At 40.5% G+C, this 13,580-nt stretch overlaps 1 protein-coding gene and 1 pseudogene across 2 annotated transcripts; both read left to right on the forward strand.

The window, feature by feature from the left end:
* The first annotated feature begins 77 nt into the window (after positions 1 to 77).
* Positions 78 to 9,324, forward strand: LOC109471449 (transmembrane anterior posterior transformation protein 1 homolog). Of its 2 annotated transcripts, none has more exons than XM_019770771.1 (13): positions 78 to 279; positions 1,457 to 1,587; positions 2,451 to 2,572; positions 2,965 to 3,121; positions 3,805 to 3,940; positions 4,313 to 4,410; positions 5,079 to 5,148; positions 6,039 to 6,119; positions 6,401 to 6,510; positions 6,892 to 6,951; positions 7,160 to 7,228; positions 7,464 to 7,540; positions 7,841 to 9,324. In XM_019770771.1, exons 1-13 carry the CDS (start codon positions 117 to 119, stop codon positions 8,499 to 8,501), a joined length of 1,935 nt encoding a protein of 644 aa, XP_019626330.1. In that variant the 5' UTR covers positions 78 to 116; the 3' UTR covers positions 8,502 to 9,324. The 2 variants fall into 2 exon arrangements, with proteins under 2 accessions (XP_019626330.1, XP_019626331.1); XM_019770772.1 differs by lacking the exon at positions 5,079 to 5,148 and adding an exon at positions 5,512 to 5,581.
* Positions 9,325 to 9,946: 622 nt separating this feature from the next.
* Positions 9,947 to 13,580, forward strand: part of LOC109471458 — a 5,001-nt pseudogene continuing 1,367 nt past the window's right edge.

Here is a 13,580-nt window from a genome sequence, read left to right on the forward strand (position 1 = left end):
AGAAAAAATATTCCACAAGTTTAGAATCATTTTTATTGTGGGAATTGTTGGCAAACTGATGTTTTGTGTGTTTTCTTTGCGGTTGCTTGTTGACCAGCGGACAAAAACGTTCCAAGATGGCGCCCAGAGGTCGGACTAGGACCCGGAGCGAAGGGAAAAATCACGAAAACAAACCCGAGTTCCCCCTCAACAACTCCGCTCCTGAGCCTGAAAATGTCGGAGCCGGCGGAGAGCAGCACGTCGAGTCCGAAGAGGAGAGACTCGTCAAGGAGATCGCCAGTAAGTCAAAAGTTTACGCTGAAAAATGTTGACATGTTTTAGGCTCCCGCCCTCCCTACTGTTTCATCATCATGCCCCATGGTTACTTTAGTCGCTGGTTCCGATATCTGATACTGTTGACCCAGTAATGTACCCTTATTTTAACCCTAGACGAAAAGCAGATGCATTTGGTTGAATTTTCCTTCACCTGTAAGAAATGTATGTTATAAAAGCTAACGAGAAATATTTCTTACCACACACACAAGACTGACAACAAGAATATATTATTTTGTACACGTACTACTTCTAGTACAGATATCCAATCACTTTCACGTGCCTCTGACTGGATCAGTGACCTAGACCTGCCCTTGTTGTTGTCGTAACTTATATTTTGATCCTGACGCACGGATGACGCAAATGGCGAAGACATGAGAAGAATTCTTCTTGATGTTTTTGTCTGATCCATACTGGCATTGGTCACAAAGCCAAAGTTATGCTACTACTAGTACTAGCATGCCATTTTAATGTTAATACTGTGGTCGTTATCATTGATGATACTTAAATTTTGATTACAATAAAAAAAAAATACACCCCTACAAAATGTCTTAAGTGACTGCAATGTTGACAATACAATAAAGTTTGAAAAACTGAAGTTTAAGAGAAAATCATACAGAGTCCAGACAAAATCTAAAGAGTAGAACTACAGACTGGTAACACCAAGAAATGTAGTTTTGCTTTCAAGCTATGGACCTTTAATAACATGTAGTATGGCAACAGTACAATTTGCAAGAAGCAACATGTAGTGACTCAATTTATAGTAGCAATCCCGCTTATGTGTCAGAGGGCCAGGGGTTGAATTCTAACCTAGCTGTCAGTGTTCATCAATTGAGTGAGAAAATACTAGTAGCTATAAAGTGCCTTTCCCAAGGACACAACACTGAGGCCTGCCAGGGATTTGATCCCAGAACCTTAAGATTCTGAGTCAACAACCCAAACCACAAGACCACACCTCACCACCTTGTTGTTGTCCTTGTTTAACGTCTATTACTAGTATGTCGCTAGACGTGGTCTCTAGGTGCCCAGTTTTACGCTTGGTTTAGTTCAGAGTCAGTTGTCTCTCTGGGTATTAACATTTGGGTTGTGAGTTCAAGTTCACACCAATGATCTGCGTTCTCTATTCTTTGCTACCCCATCTCAGACATGCCCCTGTGGACGTATCTGTGGGCTGAGCTGACCAGGGGATATCTGCTGGAGAATGAGGAGGAGAAGTTTGCGGAGAGGAGAGAGAGAGTCTATACCTTCATGAAAATTCCACAAGTGTTTGAGAAGGTGAGAATACACAATATCTGGTGTGTGAGAGAAAAGAGAAGAAACAGCTTAGGAGTGAGAATACTAGTATACTCTCATCTGCCGAATAAACATACCTCCCGGAATAAACGTACCCCCCGGACAAATCTTCAAAATCAAATAAACATACCCCCGGAATAAACGTACCCCCCGGAAAATTACCAAAATTGACGGGTAACCTGTGTCTCTTGTACTAAAATGCGCCCTTACTGACATATGCACAAATCTTTAACTGTTATTTGCAATTAGGAATTTAAATAGACAAAAAAAAAAGAGCTTTTAATATTTCGTATTTTGATAAGCACCACCCATGACAATAGAACATTCAGACGAATTTATGCACGCGGTGATTGCAAAAACCGGCCTGAAAATGACAAGTTTCTCGCTACAATACTGTTTATAAACGTCTTCACGTCGATGATTTGTCAATTTTTTTCACACAAAGTTGAAAAAAATTACTCGTTTTCAAAAAATTAATAAACGTACTGTGCAAAATAAGAACGTACTGGGTGGATGTTCGGGCCCAAAAAAATAAACGTACCCGTATGTTTATTCGGCAGATGAGAGTACTACAGAATATACATCTGGGAATTAAGACATAGTCTAGGAAAATTTTGCCCACTATAAATATACTAGTAGGCCACTTATGTCAGAATTGGAGTACCAGGTACACGTAGTACTTTTTGTAGTAGTAGGTAGTAAATAAATAAGTAGTAGTAGGCATCCTGTATTGCGCTGGCCACTGTAACTGTGAGGTCATTACATAGAGTTTTTGTACACTGTGATACCTGTATATGTAGGGAATCTGTTGACTTACAATAATGTAAAATGTATGTTGTACCCAGCTGATGTTCTATGGGTTCTTCCTGTGCCTGGATGCGTTCCTGTTCATCTTCACCTTCCTGCCACTGAGAGTCATCATAGCCCTCATCAGGCTCATCACCATGCCCTGTCTGCAGGGGAAAAGGTAAGTCTACAGGCTTTTAGTTTACCTCGTTACATCTTAACTTGGGTAGGTATGTTGCAAGTACATGTGTATTATCTGAAGCACATTGGCAAAATGTTCTACACCTGCGCAAAACTACAGTTTCTAATGGAAGTTTGGTCAATGTTTAACTGTCGTTGCATCAGAATTTTGTCCGTTGCAGTCTTGCAGACAATATCTTTTCCAACCAAACATTTTAAAAGTGCAGATGGGATGTCATCCTTACATAGACAAACACAACTTTACAATATGTCCTAAAGTACAGTGTGTACCATGTTTGTGAAAGTAGATGATACAAATGTATCTGATGGACTATGAAATGTGATATTTTCCTAGAAACTTCATTTTGATCCACGCTGTTTTTTTCCCATCAGATCGAGACTAGAGCCAGCCCAGATCTGTGATCTGATAAAGGCAGGGATCATCATCGTGTGTACCAACATCCTGTTCTATGTGGACACTTCCATGTTGTACCACCTGGTCAGGGGACAGTCCATTATCAAACTCTACATCATCTTCAACATGCTGGAGGTTGGTGCTCTCCTTGTTTCTGCTAGGTAGATAGATGAAGCAGTACCAGTCCTTGCATTGTATCAATATTATTGATACAACTCAACTCAACACAACACAACATATCCTATTCTATAATGACACATTAGTGTCGTAGTAGTCGGGGGACAGTCCATTATAAAAGTGTACATCATCTTTAACATGCTGGAGGTTTGTGCTGTCCTTGTTTCTGCTAGGTAGATAGATGGAGCAGTACTACTGCTAGTCCTTTTTGTCTTGTATAAATATTGTTGATACAACACAACATACTAGTATCCTGTTCTATAATGACACATCAGTGATGTAGTCATCTGGTTTAGGGGACAGTCCATTATCAAACTCTACATCATCTTCAACATGCTGGAGGTTGATGCTCTTGTTGTTTCTGATAGATACAAGTAAATAGTTTGTGGTGGCATTGAATATTGGAATAGTCTAGTGGACACGAGATTGAGAGAACATGAGTTCAGTTCCTGGCATTCCTGACAAGCACTGTTTGAATCTCTCAAAAAATGAAATACTTGTATGTCACATCAGCTACCAAACATGCAAATTCTGCCCTTACAAGATTGTTGCATCTTTTTCCAAAATCTAGCCTGTAGAGTTAGATTCTTTGTATATTTTGGTTCCTGTTGTGTAGTTTACAGCGTTTGTTTACATTTCAGGTGGCTGACCGACTGTTCTCAGCTGTTGGTCAGGACATCCTGGACGCTCTGTTCTGGACGGCCACCGAGCCTCGGGGCAGGAAGAGGGACCACTTCGGCGTCATCCCCCACTTCCTCATGGCCATCACCTATGTCTGTATCCTTAAGAACAGTTATTAACCAAGTTTTGAACTGTAATTTCCAACACAAGAAATTTGACTTACCCAAATTTTCAACTGTATAACTCCAATCATTGTCCATTGATCAGCAATCCACCGCTTCTGTGAGTGTGACATCACATTTTGCCCATGACACATTTGACTTGGAGCAGTGGACTGTAGGTTGCAGAAAGTGTTTTCATTCCAGTTGTGAGCCAAACTTTCAACATACTTGGATGTGCTTCTGTATTGTATGTATGTATGTTGGTGGGGTCGTGTGGCGCAATTGGTAGCGCGTTCGGTATATAATCTTTTAAATAAAAGCATTTTTACCTAAATTGTGTTAACGTGAAACCTTAACACCCTGTCAGTTCTCCACTCCACATTAGTTCTGTTCCAGGCGACGTGTCTGAACGTGGCCTTCAACTCTCACAACAAGTCCCTTCTCACTGTCATGATGTCCAACAATGTGAGTATAATGTGAGAGGTTTTGGTTTTCACAAAAGCTGTTATAGAAACATTATCAATTCTTCATGTAAACTGTTGTTTAAGTGTGTAATGCTAATTTCAAAGGCATAGACAGACCTTCCCTTAACTTTATAGATAAACAAACATAGAGCTTATTTTTTAAGCTTTCTTTTGCATTTTATGGCTAAATCAAATATTGTTGCTACTTGTATATTTGTCATAAGATTAATCAGCTTGGAGAATATTATTATCTTTGTCTTCTTCATTTTTCATCCTTACCAATCTTTACTGTTCTTGCCTTTTACCTTTTATTTTTTTATTGATATTAAACTTCTCACCATATTTCCTGTGTCCTTAACAGTTTTCCTCTCTCTTCATTGCATTTGTTCTTGTTATTTCATCATTCTCTTTTTGCAGTTATTGTTTGCCAAGCATAGAAAAGAAAATACATGTAGTAACTTTTCTTTTCATTCTACAAGAAGGCAGTATTCCCACTAGAATAAGTGTCCAAAATGTGGCTGTAAAGTAGGTTGTCAAGGCAGAAAACAAGCAAGGATTGCCAGTAAAGAAGTACATGTAGGCAGGCTCTCAGAAGAAGTGTTGGTGTCCTACATACACTCATGAAGAATGTCACTAACACTGTCCCAAATCTTCTGTTTCAATTTCCAGTTTGTGGAGTTGAAGGGGAGTGTCTTCAAGAAGTTTGCAAAGAACAACTTATTTCAGATGTCGTGTAGTGGTGAGTGTTTGCTGTCAGTGTTTCAGGAGGCCATGTCTTGTTACCTCAGACTTGCCGTGTCTGCTGTCCATTGCTTCTGCACCTAATACTTAATTATTAAAACCGTTTGGGGTTAGTTTTCTCACAGTAAAGCCTAACTTCTCTTTAAATTAAGAATTTCTTATATGAAAGGAGCACTGCTGACCACAGGGCCAGTAATTGTGGGAGACAATTGAAAAAGTAAAAACAGGAACGCAAAGCAATGGCAGTGTATGACAGCAAGTCTTTGGCATCCCATGTGGGTAGTTTTATAAGACATATTAGTGTATCTACATCAGCTGTCCCTGTCATCTCTCTGTCTTCTCTCACACACACTGTTCACAGTTTGCTGAAGTCCAGTCAAATGTGTTCAAGAGTTTTGGGAAAAAGGCCTTGTTTGAAATGTCTTGCAATGGTGAGTCACACCCCTCCCACCCTGTTTTTTCTTTTTGTCTGCTTTTTCTTACCAGTCTGTTGGCTGTAATGTGTGTATTTCAGTACTTTCTCACCCTTCTGCAAAGTAGGGCATCACTTGTTTGTAAGTGGAGAGGGTGGGTTAGACATACATGTACATGTAAGTTGTCATTGCAATATATAATGGCTCTTCCCAAAATTAGCTCACCCAGCTAGGTGATACACGACATATTTGTCCATACTCATGGTAGATCAAAATTAAACTGGAGGTCCCTTTCTTGAAGAGACATCCTTCAACACCTTGAGTATGCTAAAGATCCCACTGCACTTATCCAAAAGACTAGTGGTCCTTCCTGGTGTGCCGTGTGAGAGGTTCAAACCTTACAGTCTGGTGTTATGCAGCTTGTACTATCTATTATCTTGCATGTTTTGACGGATTGTTTTTCTTTCTGTTTCAGATATCCGTGAAAGATTCCACTACCACGTCCTCCTGTACATTGTGGTGATGAGAAATATGACAGAGTTCAACTGGAGCCCTGGTAGGTGCATGGATACTGCATTGCCACTGTAGACTCTGCTTGGAGATTAGTACTAGTGTTGCCAATCTTTTCACGTTTTTTTCCTACCAAGAAACAAGCATGTACTCAATTACATCACATACTCAAGTGCATCAGAGCATTGCAGACGATATCTTTTCAGACGCAACATTTGACACAGCACATTCTGCTGACATGCTGGTATTGTATTGTACCACATTAGCTGCAGTAGCCTTATAATTTGATATTGTAACCATAACTAACAACGACTTCCCCGTGTCTAGACCACTTGTACCAGCTGATTCCAGACGTGTCCATGATCATCGCTGCTGAGTACCTGGTGGACTGGGTCAAGCACGCCTTCATTACCAAGTTCAACGAGATTCCTGCAGACGTGAGTACAAATCTCTCAAAGTTATCACACAATAGAGTGGGTGAGTGAGTGAGTGAGAGTGTGAGTGAGTGAGTGAATGAATGAATGAGAGTGTATGAGTGAGTGAGTGCATGAGTGTGAGTGGGTGTCTGAGTGATGTGTATGTATGAGTGAGTGAGTGAATGAGTATGAGTGTATGAGTGAGTGACTCATGAGTGAGTGAGTGTATGAGTGAGTATGAGTGACTATGTTCTAACGTTACACCTAGTCTGTTGTTTGTATCTAGCACCTTGTACGTAGCAACATACATTGTAGGTTTACAAACAGGGTGAGAACAAGAAAAGTTTTATCTAGAAGTGATTTTTTATTTTTTTATCTTTCTCTCTGTCTCCCTGTCTGCAGGTGTATGATGAATACCGTGCCAGCCTGGCTTATGACATGATCAGCAGTAGACAGAAGAATGTAAGTACATGTACAGTGTATCAACAGATTTCTCTTTGTATACACACAAAGAATTCACACATTGATGCACAAACTTGTAATTAACACAACAAAATGCAACAAAACAGGTGAATGACAAGTTTATCATTTTCATTTCATGTCCATTTATTTCTTGTCCATTTGTTGTATTTCATTTGTTTGACTTTATGCCATATCTGTGACTTTCTAGGCCTTCTCTGACCATTCTGACTTGGTGTCCAGAAGAATGGGCTTCATCCCTCTACCCCTGACATGCCTGGTGAGTACATGTTTACGTTAGTCCCTAGTTAACATCCTTGAAAATCCATCTTTTTCCTGACAATTTCGGTCCAGTTTGGAGTAGACGATGACAAAGAAGATTTTTCCTTTTTTTCTGTTTTACTAGGTAAGCGGTAAGTCAAAAAAAATTATAAGGCATGTTGAGTGTGTTTATACATGTAGGTTTGGTCATGCATCATTGTTATTTCACAGAATGGATGATTTTTTTCCCACAGGTTTACATGATCACCAGGCGATCAGTGAAAGTCCAAGGCACGACAGGCATATTTCTGTTGGCCCTCACATACTTAGCGTAAGTTGCAACCAGTTTTCTCCACCCTTCTTGGTTTTGTATTCCTTATAATGTTTCACTTAGTGTTGTGCTGGACCATTGTCTGATATATATGAAGAATATTGTATATTTACGTTTGGGAATGCATCTATAGCAGCGACACCTGTGCTGCAATGCAATGTGTACCAGTTAGAATTGCCCTGATGAGGTCACCAAAACATTGGCTGAATAAAAGACTCGGTTGTGTAAAAAGAGTCTCTTTACTCAGAATACAGTTATGATTTATGGTCTGATCTTATTTTTTTTTCTTCCCGAACACAGCCTGGTAACAGTGAAAGTGTTGAACAGCATCGTCCTCTTGGGAAACGCCTGCAAGTACGTGAAAGAGTCCGACATGTTCAAGAACAAGCTGGCCAGCCGACCGGGCAGTAGAAACGCCAGCCGAGCGGGAAGTCAGACGAGCCTGAATAACCCGAACCCCACCTCGCCTCCTCCGAATGTGGAGATCACCAGGACAGGGTCTTTCTCCATCCACCCCAGCTCAAAGCAGAGTAACGACAGCTCCGTGGAGGTCATAGGAACGGACCCTGTAAACACAAACTCTGAGGAGCAACCTGCCGAAGAGAACAGTGATCTTGAGAGGGAAAGTACGTCAGCGTCAAAAGATAAGAAAGCACAGACAAGCGTTAAAACAAAAGAGTCAGTGGGAAACGTTGGACAACACCATGGGAAAAGTAAAGACGAGGATAAAGAATCACACAGTGGGAAAAGTCATTCACCCAAAAAGGAGAGTCCAGAGAAAACGCTAGAGGGAGCCAAAGGAGAAGACCACAAAGATGATGCACAGAAACAAGCAGAGAAGAAAGACGATAAAACAGAGACAAAAGTGTCAGCTAAAGATACTGAGCTGAAATACAGGGGGAGCAAAACTGATATCAGGGAGGTGGACAGATTCACTCTGTGTGGAAAGGAGATAATATAGAGATAATGAAAGTTACTGTGCTCAATTCAATCCCAGTTATTCGTACTATGAATGAATCAAGAAATATGATGTACAGTGATATTTTGGTCGTAGTATAAGAAACATACCTTCAGCTGTATTTCTTTTATTTTGTTGCTATGTGACACAGAAACTATACACAGATTGTGGCATATTAAGCAATTGTCTTCATCATAATCGTATGTTTGGTTTTCCTTATTGTTATGCACATGTATCAGTTTAAAGTATGCTTTTACTTCTCCAGATTCAATCAGTTGTGTTTGTTTTTATCATATGTATTATCAATCATGGTTAGATTTGAGAAACGTGAAAAGTTGATAGTCATTATGTAATAAAAGGACCAAGACTTTTTTCACATTCATAATTACTGTGCCTGTAGTAGAGAAGTAACAGTACTGTAACACCAGTAATTACAGTTTCATTTTATTGTATTTTGACAATACTGTAATATGGCAAGTGTATGTATGTACAGTGTAAAGTTGTCTGCTTTTCTTTATTCTTACTGTTGTACAAAAATATACCCCAAAGAGGGTTGTACCAAAGACGTTCCATAATATGTGTGTTGTAAATTTAAAGGTACATGTATTTACTTTCTGCATTTCACTATCATATTAAGAATGTTTATGTTCAGTTTCCTCAGAAGTCTTTGTCTCAGCAGGGAGGTTTAAAATCAAGATTTCAAACCTCCTTGCTCTCAGGAAATGCTGTGATCTCAGAAAACAGAGTACTGCATTAATTGGTGTTGATGTATTTTGTTTCAAAGAAATGAATAACATTTAAATAAACATCTTGTCTTTTGAAAGTTTATCTCGATCATGTATATTGATTTACTCCTCCATTGTTGAAATAGTATCCCTATTATAAAGAAAGAAGTACGTGTATTAACAAAGAATAAAGTCCATAAGAAGGATCCCTAATTTCCACAAAAAAATGTTTTAAGGTCATAAAAGAAAATTTGACAAGAATTTTCCTCACTCAGGTTCAAGAATAATCACTAGAATTCCTTGGAACTTTCTTGTAATGAATTCATCCAGTAACATCCAGGTTTATTCTCACGACTTACCAAGGGCAATCCCCTATATACATTATATCTTTACAAGGATAATGTCCTTGATCTTTATTTTATTGTAATACTCTTTCGATATCCACCCCCACCATTTTTGTTACTTGGTATAGTCTATATTTAAATTTAGAATGTTCCATTTCAAGAAGGGAAGTTCAGCCTTCGTATCTTTGACTTGCATTTAGAATATTTTCCGACACTGTTGCAACACAGCATGCACGTAAGTGCCAAAGTGAATGGGTGCTATTTTCGCTTTTTTTTTTGTTTTGTCTTTTTTGTCTATTGCTATCACACAATAGAGTGAGGATATAGTGAATATATAGCTGGTATCCCCATCCGTGATTTCTATCATTCCTCTTCTGACCTTTGACCTTCCGGGAAGTTTCCCGCCTTTTCCGCGTGACAGAACCAAACTCAGAGTATCTCTCATCCAGAAGACCTGGTCCCTGACATTGTCCCCGGTGCAGGCCTGGTTCCGAGCTGGCTTTATTCCCGAAAATCAGAAGCAAGAACTGCTACAGTGCAAGGTAAGGCTAGACTGTTGTTGCAACCGGTGATAGTTGTTTGAGCATAATTTCCTAGAGCCTGCCTTCTATTAAACTCAGCAGAAGTATGAGAGCCCAGATAACGGTTTTCTGTCAAACATGGCTGTACGGCCATCTGGTTCTAGTTACCGTCAGACCGACAACACCACAGTGGATGAGTGGAGCTAGAAGAATAGTGGCATACCAGTCTTTCGATACCTTCTATTTGTCGTCTTCCGAGACCACTTCCAAACTGTAAAACTTCTAGTTCTTTCTGATGATACATGTATACTAATTTTTAGTGCATAATATATAATATTTGCACCTCAGAGTTAGGATGCAAACTTGTTGCTTTTCTTTCTGTTACATGTACTACTAGTGTCAAACATCGCCCAGCTTTTCATTGTTTTGTTCTACAGCAATTGTTTCAAGTTAATTATTATGGAAATGTCAGATTTAGCGTTGTCAGTATAATCTGGTTTTCATGTTTCTACGAGGTAATACTAGTAGTTACATCAAAGAATGCTGCTTCAGTCATGTGTTTTGCATAATCAAGGTTAAACAGATGTTCTATTTTATATTAATATAAAATGCTAGTAATCAAGGAGGATATATATGCTTATGGCTGTGCAAAAGCAGCCATGTCTTTCTCTTATCTGTCTTTCCTGATTTTCGTGAAGGGGTGGAGTCTACCATGTCAGATTGCCTTGTTATGTGCCTGATTGATCTACATAACTATACGCATTTGGTGTGAAAAAGAAAGACTACAAACTAATCAAGAGCTTCTTTTGTATTGCAGAGTTTGTCTACGATGGCAGCAGCACAGAGGTCACAGCCAACACTTGACTTCTGCGGTGATGAGCACTCAACCACCCTCTTGCAGGGTTTGCAGGAACTGCGATCCGAAAACCTGCTGGTAGATGTCGTTCTTTGTGTCTCCGGAAAACAGATCCCGTGCCACAGAAATGTATTGGCTGCTTGCAGTGGGTACTTTCGCGCAATGTTCTGCCATGGACATCGTGAGAGTAAGGAGCATAAAGTCGCCATTCAAGAAGCCAGTGCTAGTGTCTTGCAGCTTCTAGTTGACTACGCCTACACATCACAGAAGACAACGTTCTGGAACTGATGAAGGGGGCGAGCTTCTTCCAGGTACAAGCAGTCAATGATGCATGTGCAAAGTTCTTGTCAGACAATCTAAGTGTCAAAAACTGTCTTGAGATGGTAAACCTAGGTGGCACGCTGAACCCCAACCTGGAGGCCAGTGCATTGTCCTATCTCATGAAAGAGTTCACAGCTCTAAACAAAATGCCAGAATTTCTTGATTTGACAAAAGACCAGCTCATTGAACTCATCTCATCAGATGACCTGAACGCTCCTGAGGAAACTGTGTACACCGCAGTGATGAAATGGATCAACCATGACACCAGAAACAGGAAGAAGGAGATGAAAAAGCTGATGGAACTGATCCGGTTTCCCTTCATGGACAAGATGTTCTTCATAGAGAAGGTAGAATCCGACAACACATTGCGCAACTGCTGTCCAGGTCTGATGTCAGAAGCTTTGAAGTACCAGGCATTTCCAGGGGAGGTCCAGTCACCTCGCACCCGTCCCCGCCGTGCCAGTGGTCTGAGGGAGGCGGTAGTGATCCTTGCAGGGACAGAGACAGAAGGAATTGAAGCACCTGAAGAAAGCCCCTTCGAAGGAGAATCCCCAATTCACAGCGACTCCATCATGATGACCCACTCCTCAGAACCGTCAAGCGCATGTTGGGTTCCTTTGACGAGAATGAAGAGTGGAACTATCCGTGGATTTGCTGTGGCCGTTTTGGGCTCAAGTGACATTCTGGTGTCTATTGGCGGGAGGGTGTGGCTGTATCAGGTGAATCTTGATAACTGGTCTGATCTGGCTCCAATGAAGAAACAAAGGATAAATCACAAGCTGGCAGTGATACAAGGTAAAGTGTATGCATTAGGTGGAATACGTAGATTGGAGCCATTAGGTGTAACTCCAGATGTGGAAGTCTATGACCGAAGCCTGAACAAGTGGACTAAAGGTGTTCCACTCCCTGAGCCAAGGTTCCAGCATGCAGTTGCGGTGCTAGATGGGAGCATATACGTGATGGGTGGACGTGATGCTGAGGACAATGCAACATTCACAATGTACCGCTTCAGTCCAGGAGACTCCCAGTGGCATTCAGAAAGGAAAATGCCTGTGAGAGCTGATGACATCACTGCAACAGTTCTCAATGGCTGCATCTATGTAGCTGGGCTTCCCTCAAAAGTGCTCAGATATAAGCCTAATAGTTGGACTGTGTTAATCGACTCTGGCACTGGGCCCAGATGTGGTATGACTGTCTTTGGTGGGGAGATTTACATCTATGGAGGGCGAGACACTGATGATAACAAGAAAGGTACATCAAAGGTTTTGCGGCTCAATCCAAAAGACAGGTCCAGGCCTCGAAATTAACTTTTTTTACTATCGTCCCAGAATTGTCCCGAACATAGATTTCAATTGTCCCGAACTGAAGATGGACTGTCCCAGCCTGCTTTTCAGGAAAAAATTTATGACAACAATAAGAAAACAACAACAACTGAATTTGTACAACTTGAAGTCCACTTTATTAGTAAATGTTGGGAAATACATTATAATATCATGGGCACGGCACCATCTTTGAGGCCCCCCTCCCCGATATTGGAATCCCTGATTGGTCAATTTAAATGTTTCTCAGAGTATTATGGGCTGACGGCGGCCCACAGCAGGTTGGATGGATTTTGTTCCTAAATGACGTGGATAGTCTCAGAATTTTCCAGTTGCCCCGAAATTGTCCCGAAATGTAATTTGAATTGTCCCGAGCTGAAAATTTGGTGTCATTTGACACTGGGACAATGTTAATTTCGAGCCTTGAGGTCTCTCACGCAGGTGGGAACCTTGCCCAGGAGTCTGTTCGGCCATGGTTGTGTCACTATACTCCAGCAGCCTCTACCCGCCGTGAAAATTTATAATGCTGAGTTGAAATATGTGGATTCCTTTGTATATCTTGGGATTCATTTAAATGTGAAGTTAAGTGACAATGACTGTGCTCGAGCTGAAATTAGACGCTTATATCGCCATACCAATTGTATAAATCGTAAATTCTATCATTGTTCGCCCGTTGTGAAAAAGACTTTGTTTATGTCCTACTGTTCTCAGTTGTTTAGGGTCCAGTTATGGAACTCTGTTCATGCGAGTGTACTAGCTAAGTGTCGTGTTGCATACAATAATTGTTTTCGTATTCTCCTTAAGTTGCCAAGAGGTTGTAGTGCCAGTTCAATGTTTGTACACCTGTCGACCGATACATTCGATGCTAGACGCAGGAAATTGTGTTATGCTTTCATTAATAGAATATACGCCACTAATAATAGCATTATATGCTGTCTTTTGAGATCAGACTGCCAATTCAGGAACACGTATTTTAAAAATGTATATAGATTGTTG

This window comes from Branchiostoma belcheri, unplaced genomic scaffold, assembly GCF_001625305.1.
Source record: "Branchiostoma belcheri isolate BF01 breed outbred unplaced genomic scaffold, Haploidv18h27 scaffold25, whole genome shotgun sequence".
In the NCBI taxonomy this organism is placed as follows: Eukaryota; Metazoa; Chordata; class Leptocardii; order Amphioxiformes; family Branchiostomatidae; genus Branchiostoma; species Branchiostoma belcheri.